The sequence below is a fragment of the Temnothorax longispinosus genome, chromosome 6 (assembly GCF_030848805.1).
Source record: "Temnothorax longispinosus isolate EJ_2023e chromosome 6, Tlon_JGU_v1, whole genome shotgun sequence".
NCBI classification, from domain to species: domain Eukaryota; kingdom Metazoa; phylum Arthropoda; class Insecta; order Hymenoptera; family Formicidae; genus Temnothorax; species Temnothorax longispinosus.
This window is the reverse complement of record NC_092363.1, coordinates 15,587,460-15,606,167: the sequence shown is the minus strand read 5'-3', so window position 1 is coordinate 15,606,167 and position 18,708 is coordinate 15,587,460. Positions and strand designations below refer to the sequence as shown.

At 40.3% G+C, this 18,708-nt stretch overlaps 3 protein-coding genes across 5 annotated transcripts; all 3 read left to right on the top strand.

Annotated features, from left to right (window-relative positions):
• Positions 1 to 316: 316 nt before the first annotated feature.
• Nmt (N-myristoyl transferase) lies at positions 317 to 3,374 on the top strand. Of its 2 annotated transcripts, none has more exons than XM_071782107.1 (7): positions 317 to 477; positions 1,041 to 1,273; positions 1,348 to 1,675; positions 1,746 to 1,916; positions 1,996 to 2,176; positions 2,254 to 2,517; positions 2,594 to 3,374. In XM_071782107.1, exons 1-7 carry the CDS (start codon positions 401 to 403, stop codon positions 2,750 to 2,752), a joined length of 1,413 nt encoding a protein of 470 aa, XP_071638208.1. In that variant the 5' UTR covers positions 317 to 400; the 3' UTR covers positions 2,753 to 3,374. The 2 variants fall into 2 exon arrangements, with proteins under 2 accessions (XP_071638208.1, XP_071638207.1); XM_071782106.1 differs by lacking the exon at positions 317 to 477 and adding an exon at positions 484 to 768.
• A 2,297-nt stretch (positions 3,375 to 5,671) lies between these two features.
• Positions 5,672 to 16,537, top strand: LOC139815296 (hyaluronidase-like). Of its 2 annotated transcripts, none has more exons than XM_071782109.1 (6): positions 5,672 to 5,985; positions 6,511 to 6,722; positions 6,942 to 7,368; positions 7,809 to 8,013; positions 8,095 to 8,277; positions 12,962 to 16,537. In XM_071782109.1, exons 1-5 carry the CDS (start codon positions 5,921 to 5,923, stop codon positions 8,257 to 8,259), a joined length of 1,074 nt encoding a protein of 357 aa, XP_071638210.1. In that variant the 5' UTR covers positions 5,672 to 5,920; the 3' UTR covers positions 8,260 to 8,277; positions 12,962 to 16,537. The 2 variants fall into 2 exon arrangements, with proteins under 2 accessions (XP_071638210.1, XP_071638209.1); XM_071782108.1 differs by lacking the exon at positions 12,962 to 16,537 and adding an exon at positions 11,128 to 12,826 and having other exon boundaries at positions 5,673 to 5,985.
• On the top strand, positions 8,291 to 18,696 carry LOC139815298 (uncharacterized). The gene is made up of 4 exons (XM_071782110.1): positions 8,291 to 9,476; positions 16,446 to 16,534; positions 16,697 to 16,921; positions 17,343 to 18,696. The coding sequence occupies exons 2-4, from the start codon at positions 16,451 to 16,453 to the stop codon at positions 17,985 to 17,987; spliced, it is 954 nt and encodes a 317-aa protein (XP_071638211.1). The 5' UTR covers positions 8,291 to 9,476; positions 16,446 to 16,450; the 3' UTR covers positions 17,988 to 18,696.
• The last annotated feature ends 12 nt before the right edge of the window (positions 18,697 to 18,708 follow it).

Here is an 18,708-nt window from a genome sequence, read left to right as displayed (position 1 = left end):
TTTCCTTTATGATCCTGATATGAATTAAACATATAGATATTATATATAGATACTTATTTATTATTTTATATATTTATATTATAAGTCAAATATCTCTAATATGCAATTTCGAAAATGGATGTACTGGCGGTAGGTGCGAAAAAGGCCGAAATTGGCCTTTCTCAGGGTCTCAGGGTATATACAGACAGAAAGAATCAGAATTCTTCTCTCTGATACAGATAACGCCCAACACATGTGCAATGCGTCAATGCGTCTCAGCGACACAGTGTCTGCTGTCTGCTAATACGTGCATCATCGCGCGTGCGTGGATCGTGGAAATGGTCCCTCCATCTGGCTATATTTTCCAGCAGCGTCACTGTACGCAGTGTACGCGCGAGTCGCGACGAAAATCTATATTAAAATGGAGGAGAAGAGTCAGGCCGCGGAGCGAGAAACCAAGAAGGATGAGGCCCACGAGAAGGATGCACGGAACAAGAGGTACGCCACGGACGAACGCCTCGTTCCGCTCGGGACTCACGACTCCGTTTGCGGCGCGATCGTAACGAAGCTCGCCTCGCATTTCGCCGCCCCGTCTTAACCTATATTCGTTTTACGAATTATTGAATCGTGCCACGTAATTCTCAGCGAATATTTCCAGACGATTTTCCGATCGCGATTCGCGTCAAAACGCGGTCGTCCCGAGTTGATTATGATTTGGATTCAGTTCGGAGCGATCTCTCCGCATCTCGCTGCTCGCTCCCGTCAGTGGCTTGTAATCATCATTCTGATGTAATTTGTCGACAGATATCTAATCAATACAACAGAGAGCCGTAGCCTTGCGCTTTTTAATTGTCGCTTCTTTTGTACACGTGCAAATAAACGAATTTTATGTATTTTCCTCTGTTTTATACATATATCTTTCATTGTTTATTATATATGTAGGTTTTGATATATTGATTATATACAATTAATTGAATTTTGAATGTCTAATGTTATTAAACGTATTTTTTAACTATGAAAGTTATTTGCTTTGCATTAAGAAACTTGTTATTTTATCACAGCTCCAAGAAGAGAGAAGCTCGGAAAAAAAAGAAAGAGGCGGCACACGCAGCTAGTGAAAATCATAACAACAATAAAGAAGAGCAGGAGATGCCTAGTGCGTGCAATATCTCTATAAAAGATATCCAGATGGCAATGGAGGTCTTTAATATGCAACAGAAACCTGCCAAAACTCAGGAGGAAGCGATGCAAAAGCCTTATCAATTTTGGAGTACGCAGCCTGTACCAAAAATGGGTAAACTATCAAGGCATATAGAAAATTTTACGTTATTGTTATTTTTTCTCTAAACTCATGTTACTGGTTTCCAGATGAGAAAATTGTACGTAACGAGCCAATCGAACCCGATAAGACATCTATTAGGGCGGAGCCGTATTCGCTACCTGCAGATTTTCAGTGGGATACTTTGAACCTAGATGATCCTCTGGTCTTATCGGAACTGTACACATTACTCTCAGAGAACTACGTCGAAGACGATGACGCAATGTTCAGATTTGATTATCCTCCTAACTTTTTGAAATGGGCGCTGCAACCTCCTGGCTGGTGCAAAGAATGGCATTGTGGGGTGCGAGTAAGCAAGAGCGGACGTCTAGTCGGTTTTATTTCTGCTATTCCAGCTACTCTACGTGTCTACAGTCAGTAAGTATCTTGCACAAAGTGTGCTTGCGTACGTGCTCTATTTCGTAATATGTTTTAAAAATATTTTCAGCTCTCAAAAGATGGTGGAAATCAATTTTCTGTGCGTGCATAAGAAGCTAAGATCAAAGAGAGTAGCACCTGTATTGATACGCGAAATTACGAGGAGAGTAAATCTGAAGGGTATCTTTCAAGCTGTGTACACTGCCGGAGTCGTTTTACCAAAACCTATCGCGACATGCAGGTCAATATAGAAAAATATATCTACTGCGAGAATCTATTGCGCTTGATTAACTGTAAATTAATCGATATGTACGTATTAGGTACTGGCATCGATCATTAAATCCAAAGAAATTAATTGACATCAAGTTCTCTCATCTTACTCGCAACATGACGATGCAGAGGACTTTAAAGCTATATAAACTGCCAGAGACAACAAAAGTACCAGGTTTCAGAAAGCTGGTTTACACGGATATACCACAAGCGCATAAGATATTGACGGAAGTAAGTGTAAACAGAACTTTTTGACACATTTGATCATTTTAACATCCATCTTCTATATATTCATATTTGTCTTACAGTATCTAGAGAAGTTCGATCTCGCTCCGGTATTCTCAGTCGAAGAGTTTGAACATTGGTTTCTGCCGCAAACCGGCATTATTAATAGCTTCGTTGTGGAGAAGGAAGGGAAAATCACCGATATGGTGAGTTATTATACATTGCCGAGCTCCATTATGCATCATCAGACACACAAAACCCTCAAGGCCGCGTATAGTTTCTACAATGTATCCACCACAACTCCGTGGCTCGAACTAATGATGGATGCCTTAATATCAGCGCGTGACGTAAGTTTTTATTTCCTATATGTACAGCCTTCTCGAACAAGAACCGAATGTGACACAGAATGGTCTTTATTTGTAGTTGGGTTTTGATGTGTTTAATGCCTTGGATCTCATGGACAACAAGGAGTTTTTAGAGCCCCTCAAATTCGGGATTGGCGATGGCAATCTTCAATATTATCTATACAATTGGCGTTGTCCCAGTATGACACCCGGCAAAATCGGTCTTGTGCTTCAGTAGACTTCTAGCTCAGAGAATCGCTGTATAAAAAAAAGAAAGAAGATCTTTTGCATGTATGATCTCGCAAGAGATTGAGAAATAGCGATTAAGTATGAGCAAACAGGGGACATATAGCAACGCAATAAAGTCAGCGTTGTTAGATGGAGATAAGGGCAACCGTAATCTTTCTTACCAATAGGACTACGTAAACATATTTATAGCGGTCAAAAGGATTCTGAGTTTTCTTGAAGGATCGGCAACCGATCCTACGAGATGGATAATTCAGAATGGATAATCCCTCGAAAATCGCTCTTGTTTTTGTCATTGGCGCCTCTGAAGATTCTAGATTGGATTATACACGATCGGGATAAATTGTGCATTGTACAGCGCACGTGTATATACGTATCTGCGTAACTCGAACAAATGTAGATAAGCATTATGCATAATTAATAGCAATTATACGGGAAGCCATTCCGTAATCATCTGAGGATTTTCGATTTTCAATCATGTAAGCCTTTAGACGCCAGATAACTCTTTATCCGTTTTTCCTTTACACCTTTTCGGCTAATTAGACGACAACGTATGCCGGAGTGTGAGTGACAGACAAGTTAAAAATAAAATGACATTTATTGAAAATGATGAATATTGATGAATTTCTAATGTCTTATCTTGTCCCGATTACGTTCACGCATCCATATCCATAAAAAATTGGTTATATGTATTCAGGATTTTTCACGCTGTTAATTTTATTATTAGCAACCTATGGGAGCTTTCCAGCAAGCGACACAAGTCGACACAGGTATCGTTTTGTCTTTGTTACTCACATTGCCAAAAAAAGAAAGATAGAACGTTTGTGTCGGCTTGTGTCACTTGCTGGAAAGCTCCCTATATATAGCGGCTGTAGAACTCACTTCAGAGTTATATAACCCAGGATTCTTTTTCCTAGTCTCGATTAGATATGTGAGACATGAAACACACATGTAAAAAAAACCAGTTTCGAGCAATATCAAAAAGAAAAACACCCATTTGATTGCAGGTATCAAATATATGTACTTCTTTAACCTCGTTTTAAGAAATTAATAGTTCTGATAAAAAGAACAGGGAATATATACTATCTATACATTGTATACATACATATATGTATATAAATGTATGTGTATGTATGTATATAAATTTTTTTTTTTCCTCAGAAAATTACACCAGTCGATCCCAATAAAAGAATAAAGTTTTATCTCGCGAAGTTACATTCGTAGAATAATTACGTCACACGTTATAAATTTTCTGTTTTTAGTAGAAAAATAGCTATAGTAGAATAATCGATAAAAGATTTATTTTTACATTTTATATGTCTCAAGACACAAAGATTGCGCAACAGTATCCTTTTTATTATATTATCGTGAGCATCGTGAGTAAACCATCGTGTTACAGCCTAACTCACGGCCGGCGCGCAAGGTCTTTCTGAAGATAAGAGAGAAAACCTAGTGATGTACCCGTAGCGATTAACCGGTTAAAATTTACATTTCGCTTTTAGATAGGAAGGCGACGTCCGAATAATGACGGACCTTCGATAAATTTGTAGACCCGTCGTATGTTCAAACGATCGATCAATGACGTTGAGCAGGCAGGAGGACACCGAGCGATGCCGTTCCACCTTGAACGAACATATTCTACAAACACGGTCGATCGAACGATATCGCTAGCGATCGGTAGATATGGGCCGAATATAACTATTGCTTGTTTACAGCCGTGTTTTCTAGCAGCGATAAATTTGCATCTAAATATATTCGAATTCCTAGTGAAACTAATTAACTGATATAAACGACGGCCCTTAGTTAATGCAACGGGGCTAAACGATGGCCAGAAAAACTGAGTCAGGGATACAATAAATGTGGGCTTGCTGTAATACCTGCAAACGTGACGTGGTTTTCTTACGAGGAAACCAATAATAACAAGATACATGGTCTGACAAAATTGTCATATCTACGTCAATATTTTAATAGAGTGTTGCATAAATAATATCAAAATGCTAAATAATATTATAATTGAATATGGTAATGCTTTTTTTGTGTGTGTACACCCGGATGCACGGATATTTATTTATTCAAGCAGTACTCTTTTTGTATATTTCTAGATTTCTATATATCTACTTCTCTTTTAATTAATCGCATATATTAAAAAAAAAATTTTATGACATGAAATTAAAAAGAAGTATGTTTTAGTTATTTTTCACAAAGTTACGTTTTCCATTAAAATTTCTGCAACTGAACATACGAATTGTTTTTGGTAACGATAAAGATAATCAAATAATCACGATATTTTTATATATCAAATATTTGTATACCCCATGACAGCTGCATATAGACATAATTACAAAAACATGTCTCTTAACGTATATCATTTATTGAAGTTACACTTTCCTCAATGCTTTTATAATAAAATATTTCTTGCGATTGTGCAAGAACCTCGAAGAAATTCCTTTTGTGAGAAGTGGCCGTCTGATCATAATCACTTGTTAACTACTTGTTAACTATCTGATCGTTTTAAAGTGACAGAAAGTTTTTCATCGTGGAAACAGAGAGAAAGAGACACGACGTTTCTTTCGCGAGAGACTACATCGTGTTTCATCATCCAGGAAGTTCCTGACCAGACACGCTCGTATCGATCTCGAGTCGTGTTAATATAGTAAATGTCGAGATAGATGCTCATCGAGAGCGCAATATTTACTCGCGGGCGCTCACGTGTCCTTTGTACTGCGGCATAATAACAAGCAAAAAAGAGGGAAAAAACACGAGGGGAGGGATATGTGCAAAAAGCGGAAACGTCGAATCATCGAACAATACCCGGAGCCAGATAACACTACGAGGCGTGGACGAGCAGGAGTAGGTGGGGAAGACACGAGACACACGATGCGGAATAAATACTGGCCTGAAATCGAGCGGAATTCAGTCGCACACTTAGTGTACTAACGACGTAAACGTCTGATCATTGTGGGAGGGTCCTCGTTCTCACGCGGACCCCCATTGTTTTGGCACCACTTTGCCAATTGATTAATTAGTGGCGCCTCGATATCGCAAAACTTCCGAGACGTTCGAACGTCAGTTTGTAATTCACCAACGAGTGGCTCGTTACCACCGAAGTCTATAGTATTCTGCGAAACTTCATCATCCAAACGTGGACCAGACTATCACGATGTTACTAATCCGATATTCTCTGATCTTTGCCTTTGTGTCTGTCGCGGCCGCCACTTTTTTCGGGTATTTTGCTTGAAGAATACTATATATATTCCCCGACTCTCTGAAAATCGCGAAACTCGCTCAAAAATAGCTTAATTTTGATTAATAATAAGAATAAAAAATAAAATAAAAATAAGAAATAGTTTAGTTTTCATTTTCAAATAATTCGTTGACCTTCTCGCATACGTATTAGATATGTAATTGAGTGTACTTTAGTTTTATCAGTTAATTTTCAAACAATTTGTCACCCTTCCTTGATATCTATCAAATATGAAATGTTCTAACTTTTAACTAATTTATAAATATCTCTCGATTCTATATTAAAATATCTATTAAATTCACTTGCATCATTGTAAGTAAATTATATTTTTAAATACTCCGTCACGTCTTCTTAAACTAAATATACTGCTACGTAATACGAGGGTTGCTAATCCAATCCTAGAGATCCTATAAATGCGAGGCATCCGAAAGAATCCGACCGAAAATATCTTATCTAATGAGTGTCATTGTCCACGCTCTCGAGTCACCTCGCGTGTTTCTGTCCAGCTTCGGTACAACGACCCCCGCGGCAGGCAACCCGTCGCAGTTCGATGTTTATTGGAACGTGCCCAGCTTTATGTGCAATCAATACGACGTGATATTCGAGAATCTCAAGGATTTTGGAATTCGTCAAAACACGTTGGATAAATTTCGCGGTGAAGAGATCGCGATCCTTTATGATCCTGGAATGTTCCCAGCGTTGTTAACCGATAAAACTGGTAAGTTAAAAGTTACTGAAAAAGCATTTTATCAGTGAATAAAATTGTTCAAAGATATCTATAAAAGACGTGTTTTGGAAACACTTTTATATTTGTTAATAATCTCATCTACATAACAGATATCTGTTAATGATTCTAATCAGGTTAGGTTAGGTTAGGTTAGGAAATCTGATTTCAGATATTTTTCTGAAAGATTTTAATTGATTTCTGTATTTTCAGGAATCGTAACGAAAAGAAACGGTGGCGTTCCTCAAGAAGGGGATTTGAAGAAACATCTCGAGACGTTCCAGAAGCACTTGATCAAGCAAATCCCTGATGGGTCGTTTAGCGGTATTGGCGTGATAGACTTCGAGAGCTGGCGGCCGATCTTCCGACAAAATTGGGCCTCTCTCGAACCCTACAAAACTCTGTCTATAAATCTGGAACGTGAGAAACATCCCAATTGGAGCGACGGAGCCATCAAAAAGGAAGCGAAGCGTCGCTTCGAAAAATACGGCAGAGTATTCATGGAAGAGACCTTGAAGATGGCAAAGAAGCTTCGGCCTAAAGCCTCATGGGGCTATTACGGTTATCCACATTGCTTTAATCAGACTCCTGGCCAACGCACCTCACACTGCAATCGTCAGACTATGGTAGAGAACGACGGGTGAGTAATATGTCCGAGGAGGATCAATAATTCAACATCTGATAGCGTGTATATAATTTAGTAACGTATATATGTAAGCGCGTCACTATACACTTTGCACGGAACGGGCAAATCTCGAGATGATCTCGCGATCTCCGTAGCTTAGCATCAGGGTCGTGTTTTATCGTGTCGCTTTACCGCCGGATAAAAGAATTTATGAGCACAGTGTTTAATTCACCGGCTGATTTACGATAATGATGTCATTCCGGATACAAAACGATTATGGATCGCGTATTAAGATTACGATGTTTATGCCGAAATAGGTCAATGTCGAGGATAGCAGGGTGTTAAAAACCAACCTGCAGTTTCGTTAGTGGGGCGTTATCTAATCGCGTGAAGTGATAAAAGAACGGTCGAGGATCCAGAATATCGGCGTTAATCATAGGCAACAATTTTCGTAGAATGTCTTGGCTCTTCACGCTCGAGGACATGCACTTGCCTTCCGTATACTTGAGACAGGAGATCGAAGAAGAGAATCGAGTGGGCTTCGTGAAGGGCAGAGTGTCAGAGGCGATACGTATCGCGGAAAAATGTCCGAGCAAACAACAAATTCTTCCATATTACTGGTTCAAGTATCAGGATCACAGAAATAACTTCTTGAGTAAGGTAAGTCTTTTCAAGCTCCTTCAAATGTTCCAACATCAATCAAGACATTCCGGTATCGATTCCGAGGATTTATCTGCACAGAAAGATACGGAGAGTGCGTTCAGCACGATTGCCAGCCTCGGTGCCGATGGTCTGATCATTTGGGGTAGTTCCGAAGATACGGATACGGAACAAAAGTGCAAGGACCTGCTACGATACGTAAAAGAGACTCTGGGACCAACGATAAAGCGAATCAAACGGCTCTAAACGGCGGAATAACGCAAAGTATGAGAAAAATTGCACAGTACAAACAGTCTTTTCTTTTTGTTTATTTGGTCGTTAATTCGTAATTTAATTTCTGATTTAGTTTCCAATACGATAGGCACATTTACATTTGTAGGGTCCTTAGCGTATTTGCAAGATACAACACATTTGTAAATTTAAATAATTGTAGGTAAAATGTCGTCTAAAAATTATAAACTTCGAAGAGCCGTAGATGAATATTGAGAAAAACCGAGAGCTAACAATAAGATTATGAGAGACTGTGAGGGAAAAGAGGGAAGCAGCTTCTAGCTGCCCGGCGCCGAATTCTCGCAGACCGCGGCGGACCTAGACTGATCTCGTTAACGTCGACGAAGGCGCGCGTCGCGGCGTCCGACTCGTCATCCCTGAATCCTCCTCTTCATCACCTTCGCGCCGCACATCGCTCCGAGACCGGCAATTGCACGCAGCTCGGTCTCTCGCGCTACGATCGATGAACGCGCGATATCAGCGTACGACAAGTTTTACTGGTTCGCGGTGTAACGCCTCGGGCGATATGCTTTTTACAGTACGCGCGACGCGTTTTGTAGAGAGGTGGTAGTCGGGAGATCTCTTTCCCGTGCTCACGGTTGATCTCTTCCCCTCCTCGTATTCGCCTTGCTGGCCCCGTCGTCCTTTCTCTCCGCTCTGTCGCACCTGCGGAGAACGTCGATGCCGAGGCGCGAGATCGACGAAGAGGGAGAATGGAACGGGAACGCGGCGCGGAACGGGAACCGAACGCGTACCGCGAGTAGAAGGAGGAGCTGAAGGGGAGAACCCGGTGGTGGAGGTGGAGGAAGAAGAAGAGAAGGAGGCGGCGGGTAAGCGGGAAGAGGAGGAGAACGGAACACGAGAGATCGGCAGCACAGTTTCGTGTTCAACTTAGCTCGGTTCGGCTCTCAGCTTCGTGGTATCGGAAGCCTCCAAGTACTCGAAAAGGTCGAGGTTCTTGTACGCACTCTCGCGAACGGTTCCGCGCATTTTGCCTCACCGATTGGAGAATCCGGCGATCGCGATTTCTCTCTTCCTTTCTCCGTCCTCTCGCGAGAGACGCGAGATTCTTAGTCGCTCGAGTAGCGACTAGAATACCTGTTGCTCTGTGTGCTCACGCGAGGAAACCGGCGGCCTGTTGGTGCGCAGTTCGCGAGCGAAACAGCGACAACGAAGGTGACGTGTACACCGAGGTGAGTGACAGTCTCTCTGAAGAAAAGCCAAGACTTCCCTAGCACACTTGAAGTCAGATCACGACGCGAGCCTCCGCGAGAGAGCGAGTTGAACTCGCTCGTTATGTATATTTTGAGGTAGCTACTCTTTTTATCGGCTGCTACGATTCAGGCTTGCTCTCCAGCTGCTCCGAAAATCGCTGACTCTCAGAAAGCGAAGTCTGCGTTCAGTGAGAGTTCGTCTGTCTCTTGCGAAATTCGAAGCGCATTCGTTCGTGCATATTTGTGTGCATGTGCATGTGCATCTATGTATATGTGCATGAATGCATGTATGCATGTATGTCCCCCGTATGTAATGTATGTATGCATATATACGCGATGCTCTTGCGCCGACGCCCGAACGCGTGCACGCGACAATAGACGCACTCTCACCACTCCGGAATTCTAAATACTTCGATGGAGGATTGTGGAAACGTCAGAGGGCTTAATTCCCAGCATTCGATTTTATTGTTAACGATTTAAAGAAAAAAATCTCTAAATTCGGATCGAGTTAGGCATGGCTGAAAATCTTCCGGAATGCGTTTGCGCTTTCTTCTTCGAGTATTCCGAGAGCGTGGTACAATCTCTGGTACCTCCGCTTCGAGGAACAAGGAACCCAATACCAGCTGATCGAATTACGATGATCGCGGTCCTCCTCCTTCGTGGGTGAGAGGCCCGGGGACGAACTCGAGCGATACAGAAGCCTATCCAAAACGTTTCGGCCACTAATCCTAATGCTCGGACCCCTATTCCGGATTTAATGATAGCTCTTCTTAGACGCAACAGTTAAGTTCCAAGCTAAACTGTTGCGCGGTAGCGAACCCATAATCGGTTCCTTTCTAACGGAGACTGTCCACGATTGGTCCACAGCTCACAGCTACCGTCCGACTTAATTGGTCGGTCTTATAGGTGTTCGACAAGGTGAGAATATTAACGTTTCGAGATTCCAAATCGTCTTCGTCGATTATGCGTTGTAATATCTTTCACGAATAAAACGTATGCACATGGAAATGTATTCTCTCTTGAATACTTTCATTTTTGGCATCAAATAAAAGTTTTGTTGAAAATACGATTAAATCTTCTAATATAAATTATTATTTATCTTTTCCTCTTCTATTTTTTCCGTTTTTCTTTCTTTTAAAAATGTTATTGTAATTTTTAAATAGTTTTTAGCAGTCTTTGTTATAATTGTTATATTATGTTATTAATATATAATTCTATCTTCGAGATTCATATCTTTTTATTTTTAAGATAAATTCTTTGTTAAAGGTGGCTTGTCAATTATTTTACGTTCCACAATATTCTTTTGAAGCTTAAAAAGTGCTTTCGCAGAAGAATCAATGTAACTGGATATTTCTAAGCAACAGCGTCGATAGAAAAAGGATGGGTAATTCCTCAATTAGTTTCTCCTTGTCTTTCACGTAAACGAGGAAAGGAAGAAGAGTGCTAAAGGGGTTTTGGCCGGACGAGTAAACGGGTCGAGGGGGGCTGGTAGCGCCAGAAGTAGCTGGCAGGCTCGAGGAAGACGAAAGAGACCGTTTTAAAGAGGCGAGCATTAAAAACAACAATGTCATTACATTTTAACGACCTGTTCTTTGGCTCTGCCCTCCCTTTTAAGAGCATTCGTTTGCAGGTATGTGGTCTGCGCTCACGGGGGCCACCACACCATGCCGAGGGAGCTCCTATAGTAACGCGCACACGAGTCGCGTGTGCTGCGTTTACGCGGGGCCACCTCGTTGACTCTGCCACCTCCACCTTCATTTCCTCCTTCTACAATTCAACGTAAAGCTAGAGCTGTGAAATAAAAACGAGCTCAAGTGTTTTAGAGCAAACGTATCTTTTGAAAGTATATGCAGAATTAATCTATAAAATAAAAAGAACGACGATATTTTAATGCCAACAATTGGAGCATGGACAATTAAACAAAATTAAAGAGATTTTTCTTTAGATACTTTTGTAAGAAACGTTTTGCATGCAATTTTTTCGCAAGAAGAAAAACGTAAAACAAAAGAAAAATCGATATATTTTAAACACGAGCTACTTTATCACGAGGGAATGGAGCAAAGCTCGTGTAAGTCCTCTTCCGCCTAGTTCGTCCCCATCCCTCTGTCCCCTTCTCACGGACTCCGGTTCGGTTCCCCACACGCGTTCCGGGCACGCCGTGCAGCCCGCGAAGAATTAGTATGGGCGAAGAAACAAAAGCACGAGGAATCGCGGAGGGATCAGCGACGACGAAGAAGATAGAGGAAAAAAAAGGAACCGAAATGGCGCCACACGTTCAGCGTGTTTTCGGGGCATCCCCCAGTGCTGTTGGCAAACTCCTTTTTTCGGCGCCGTCCGTCTCCCTCGTACTCGCCCGTTCCTGGTTCTCCTTCTCGTACCCTGCGGGCCCTACCTCGCCTTCTCTGTCTTTCCTTCGGGTATTCTCTCGCGATCCGCACCCTCGCGCAACCGACTTCTCTTTTATTTCCTTACTCCTTCTCTATTCTTCAAGCTCACCCTGTACCCCTGGGCCATCTATTAGTTCGCTCACGGTATCCCAATATCTCAAAGAGTAAAAAAAGAGAGAAGAAAATAGAAGAAAGAAGGAAAAAACGCCAGACCATGCTGGCGTCCCAACGAAATATGAAATTAGGGTATGTCAAAACGGGGGGTGGAGATTTTCATTAAAACCAATGGGAGATTAAAACCCGAGACACCTAATTATAGATATATCACTCGCCGTCATCTCCGGATCGTTCGGCCATGCACCGGATCATTAAGTTCGGGAGATTGAACTTCGAGGCGACCGGATCCTTCTGTCCCGGCCAAGTATTATACACGGACCGCAGGTTGATCGGCGGGCGCGCATGCAACTTGGCACCAGAAGAAGCAGGAATAATATTATTTTCTACCGCTGCATGGATGATTTCATTACGAGAAAAACAGCACGATGTCATTACGGCGCGGCGTTGAGCAACCACGCGACCCCGCATGCAGGATTAAATATAATTACGTGTGATCTATTATCGCTTACAGTTGTCGAGGAAAGCATGCTGGCGAAGGTGGTTGGCGTAGTAGTTTTATGGAGAGGGAATTAAAATCGTAGAAGTTGTATGACTTTGATCAACATGCGACAACGTATTATCGCAGAATGCTTTTCACCGATAGATAAAATCCTTCTTTCTCCTTTTCTCTTTTTATCCCTTGTTGTATTTTAATATTGCGATGTGAAGCATAGCTATATAGATAGCGAATAATGAGCATTTTTTCAAAAATATAATAGCTATTTTCTTTTAATTTATTTTTCATGTAATTATTGGAATAAGAAAAAATAAATAAGTATTACGCGATATTATTTTTATTAAAAATCTTTTGTTGTAAAATGTGCGTGAAAAGAAAGTTGCAAAGAACGCAAAGAAAGTTTGCGTTATCTTCTTTGCTGCTGACATCATAAATGTATATAGCTAACTATCTTGATGTTTCAGTTTCTTACGATCTAATATCTAACGTTAAAATACTTGTGATACGCATCGCGCTTTTATAACGAACGCATCATCTCGTCAAGCACCGCGCTGTCGACGGAGGATAGATAAAGAAGAATCAACGATCAGGAGGATCGATGGAAAACCGTCGGAGATTTCGATGGGGCACACATATGGGCGGACAGGCGCGGCACCCTTTGTGCCGGTACCGCCTAGGCTCGGGGGCGCGTCAAATTTGCTTGAAAATCAAATTAATCTCGCGGCTGGGCGCAAGATCCTCTCTCTCGTTTCATCCTTCTTTCTTCGCTTTTATCCTATTGCCTTTTCACTCCCTCCCACCGCGCATCTCTCTTACTCTCTCTCTCTCTCTCTCTTTTTCTTTTTCTCTTTCTCTTTCTCTTTCTCTCTCTTTCTCTTGCTCTCTTCATCTTCTCTCGGTATCTCGAGGACACGAGCAAATCGAAGGCACGGGACCGAGATGGAGGCGAAGAAGGAGGTGGGCCGGAGGTCCTCCGTGCCACCGACACGGACCCAGAGGCGAGAAGAGAAGGTGGCGCAGCAACAAAGAGCTTTGGACTTCTGGCTGTGGCCATTGCAGGGCCGTAGCCATTCCATGTTGCGGAATATATAACTTCAAGTATATATTCGTATCTTAAGAACAATATAATACCACAACGCAGAGCGTTGCATCCAACATGCAAATTTGGAAGAGGAAAGAAAGGACTACTTCCGAGTTATAAAGCAACATCGATCGAATATAATAATCTATGTAATTGGATGTATAAATTTCTTAAAAATATACATTGATTTAATTAGATAAATGTAAAGAGACAATTAATTTAATTAGTTACCGTTAATATTGTCTGTAACTCTCTGGAAGACATTGATCGATATTCCGAGGTGTAAGAATAATTTATAACAAAGTTTAATATTTCACATAGAATGGCATCAAATTCGATTTTACCAGCGATGCCAGGAAGCTAGCTTTTATTTTAGCGTATATATCGATTTTATCAAGTCAAATATATATATTTTACGTGAATTTATTTAAACTGAATTAAAACGTAATTTGCTTATAAATCTAAAGGTTTGATAATCTTGTAATTTCGAAAATGTCGGTAATCATTGTTAATCGTAACATCTTACTCGAGTACGTCCCTGCTGCATCCTATTCGGTCATTCAAATCTCCGCTCGTAGAAATGGGACGGGCGGCCGCGCCGCGCCGTGTTGCCCACACCTTCGCGGCCTTAAAGTATACAGGGTGATTCAACAAGAATTACTCGAGAGGCCTAATTTTTGAAACGTGATACGTTTCTTCGTATTTCTCAAGTTGCACCCTGTAAACAGATCCCAAGCAAGAATAAGATTTATCCCTGCGATACGATAAATTCAACAGTATTATCGAGAGAAAGAAATCAATCTATTGTCTCGCGTTTAACAATAATTGTATATGTCGTTAACTATAAAAAGATATTGAAAAAGCTACTCTCTATTTTTCGTTTTACACACTTTCTTTTCGATTGTTTCAAATATTCCAATGGTTTCTCTCAATTTCACGAAATTGGTCTGCAGCCCTGACTGCACCATAGTTCTTAGAACTTGAAATAAAAAACAGAAGATCAAAGAGATTCTACGTGAGAATAAAGGAGAACGAAGGGTTGCGTTGCGGGGAATGAAGAAAAAGATCTTTCCTGTGAACCGAACGCATTCATAGGACTGGACGGATATAGTGGAAGTTGTGAAATAGGAGGAAAAAGAGGAGAACGGAGGAGAACGGGCAGAAAATGAAGCGACGAAGAAAGACAGAGGTATAGGATCGAAATCGAAATGCATCGTGAACAAGACGGCGGGAGACGAAAAATCGATCCTCTCTCTGGAAATGCCGGCGACCAATTGTCCAGCGAGGGACAAGATTCTTGCCGTTGTCAGGAATTCAGCTCGCGAGTCCCGACGAGGACGTGAATCCTTCGAAGGACGGCACGAGTATCCATGCAACATCGCGAGATTTCTCGATTTCCGTACTCCTTTTTTTCGGTGCAGCCGAAAAAACAATAGGGTTCACGTAATTGGAACCACGAACCTTTTGGTTCAACATTCATATCAATGTCGTTGATGTAGTTGGGAAAGATTTAACCCTTAATAAATCGAAACGTTCATAATACGCATGTATTTAAAGCTGTATTTTTTTTATATTAGATAGATAAACATTTATATATTTAAATGTACACATATGTATGTGTTTGTCGCAGATTTTGTTATACCATTATTTTTATTTACCCTTTTTCGCTTCTTTACGATTACTATCATTTATGTAACTCTTAACTCTTTTTATATTTAAGTCGCGCAAAAGAAACAAGTTATTAACGAGATATATCTAAACTTTCCTCTACTTTTCTTTCTTTTTCTTCTTTACATTAGTAAACTCTTTTTATTTGTGAAATGTTCATCTTCATTGTTTTTACTTTGTTATATTTAAAGGGAGACCACGTTTCTTTATCTTTTGTCTCTCTCTTTCAGACGCCACACATTCCGCTGGCTTTAAAAAATATATATATCGCCGGAAGGAGTGCATCGCGTTCCCATGGCTAGTGCCTAAAATCCGCCGCTATTTATGGCGGGGACATCCACGACGAATTCCCTTGCCTATGCGCCAAGCTCTAAGGAAACACGAACTTCCTTTATCTCGAAATCTCGGAAAGTTAAAATTCGAGCATGCCACATTGAGATCGGAGATCACCCTTAACGATCTATGAATGAAACGCATCGCGCCATCACCCAATAACGAGAACCCGTTCCTTCGTTTGGCGCCGAAACGAGCGGACCATAACTTTCGATGCATCTTTTTACGGATACTTGGTGGTCGCACGCGAGCCATCTAATTAATTTCTCAGTGGCCAAAGTAATTTATTCGGATGCTATCTTTCCGTCATACTTATATATGCATCACAATTACTTTGAGAGACTAGTAGTTAAACATTTCTCACAACAACTTTAAAATCTATATATGTTCCTCGTCGTCAATACACTGAATATAATGATTTATAAAGTTATGAATGTTACGAATACACACAAAAGTAAAAAGAAATAAACAAGACATCGTACTGGTAAATCTTGATGACACAATTTCAATCAGTCATTGAACCTGAAAACTCGAGTTAAAGTAGTACGCTATCTTAACGGCTTCAGATGACATCGTATGCGATCATCCATTCGGAAAAATAATCCTCCAAATACTTAATATGCCCGATGCAAACTGCAGTGCTTCCGTCGATTTGTAGAAGAAATTAAAATTTACATTAAAGTCTTTCTTCCTTTCGCTGCTCCATTTTCCACTGCTGCAATTTCGCAATCGTGGTCGCACGAATCTCCTATATCTTCAGTCGCAAAGAAAAAATAATATTGACCGAGCTTCTAAATATCTTAATTATTTTATTCATTATTTGACTAAATTATAAAGATATTCTTGATTTCTTTGTACTGTTTCAGGAATCATGGGGACGATATGGCGGCTGTTTACGATGACGTTCTTGTTAATGATGCATTCTGCTCTACTCAGTGCTCATCGTGAACATAAGGTTTGTCTTCATTAACTTTATCTTAAAATTATCCAATCCATTTATTGAACGTATTTTCTTTGATTAGAATTTCTGTGAAACAATAGTTTTGTAAATTATTTAATTTAATAGCTTTTTTATATATATTTGATTAAACTCACAAAAAACATAAATTTTTGTTAGGTTCACAACATCGTGCTGTATCCTGATAAGCATAGCTGGTGCAAGACGACACCTATAAAGCAAGTAGTGACATGGCCTCAGTGTTCTTCGCAGGAATTGGACAACAACGTATGCGTCGGCGCTTGTTTCTCATACATGGTCCCTCATAGTGAACCCTCCGCACCTGGTGATCTCATAAGACCTTATTGCGATTCTTGTCAACCTCTGGATAGCGTTTGGCATACTGTGAGTCTATCAATATAAAGATTGTGAGTTTTTGAAACTCAATAATGTTTTTATCGCTTAAGCCATATTTGCTTTCTGTTATTTTCTTACAATAAATAACTTATATATGTAAGAATCTAAGAATATTTCTCACCGTTGATTAAAAGCTAAAAGTATTTAACTCTTATCCTCTTTATCTTTATGCACTTGATAAAATTGATTGACTAGTCATAACAAAGTTGCATTTTATTAGATAATCGTATTTTTGAAAGTATGTACGATTTATAACACTTTTTTTGGTTCTTATAATTTTTTGAACTATAAGTTTGACAAAAATTAAATTACTATGTAAATGTACAAATTAGCAAAGTTTTAAAAATATTGCAAAGTATTCGATTTCTTTGACATGCTCTTATTAGAAATTATCCCGTGTTATTCTCAGGTTACACTAGATTGCAAAGACGAGCAGAATAATCCGGTGACCATGCAAAAGAAGGTGCAAATCATCACAAACTGTTCCTGCAGTTCCTGCATGGAGACCTCGAAGATCAAGCCGGACTACAACACCTTGCTGCAGTCCCTGACGGAGGAGAACTTGGACAAGAATGTGAACGTGGCGCACGAAACGCCCGATTTATTGCTGGACCCGAACTTAAACGCCTCGAAGAATACGACGAGAGACGGAACGCAAACCAACGAACGAACCGTTGGAGGAACCCTCCAACTCGTCAAGAAATTGAAAGACTCGCAGAAACTGGACGAATCACATATGAAGGAATTGTTCTCTAAATACGAGGAGGAAGTCGATTTGGAAAAATTAAAGGAAATGTTTAAGAAGTACAACCAAGAGGACGAGGAAGGCCAGCATGAGCATCATCATCAGCACCAGCACGAGCATCAGCATCAACACCAACAGCAACAGCAGCAACACCTTCATCACGGACCGCATCACTCCCTTGTATTGGACTCGGACGTGAAGGAAAAGATTGACGTGGAACCGCATTACTTGCATCCCGCTGTCGCTGGACAAGAGATCAGTTACCACGACAACATTCTGGTGGGTAAGGAGAAGAAGAAGGACTTCTAGGCCCATCGAAGCGGAATTCGTCGTTGCACGAGTGTCGCCTTCGTTCGCCACGCTCGCAAAAATTCGCGGTAGTCGGTTGAAATTCATAGTGTATAGATATTTTGATAAGCGAACGATTGGGATACCTAGTCTGCTATCTGATTTTAATTCCACGTATTTATTTACGTAACGATAATTGGATCGTAAGATATTAATTGTTGATATATTTATTGATAATTATTTTTACAAAATTACGTAATAATGATTTTGTACATTTTTATAATTGTTTGAGCAAAAAGGAGACAAAAATCTCCTTTATATTTCATATTTTATAGCTTATAGTAAAAAAAAAAACTTTTAAAAATGGCATACGAATTAAAAATAAATGTAAACCCAATATTTCGAAATTAATTCTATCGCTATTGAAGATGAAAAAAGAATCACAAGAGCGTGTGTGAGAAAGTGGAAAGATTGGGATGGGAGAAAATTCTAATATATATTTAATTGTTATTATGTTAATTAATTATTTAAATAGCTGCATAACAATCGGGACGTTTACTCGACTTTAAGCATACGGAGTGACGCTTTAGTGAGATATAAATCCCGATCGATAAAAGTATATAACTGATAATCTCGAGTCTGAATATCAGTCTCGACATGACATCGACCTCTACGACATAATACGCATTGTATTATTCTCTTTAGAGAATAAAGACCACCATGGTCAACATTTACGTCTTCT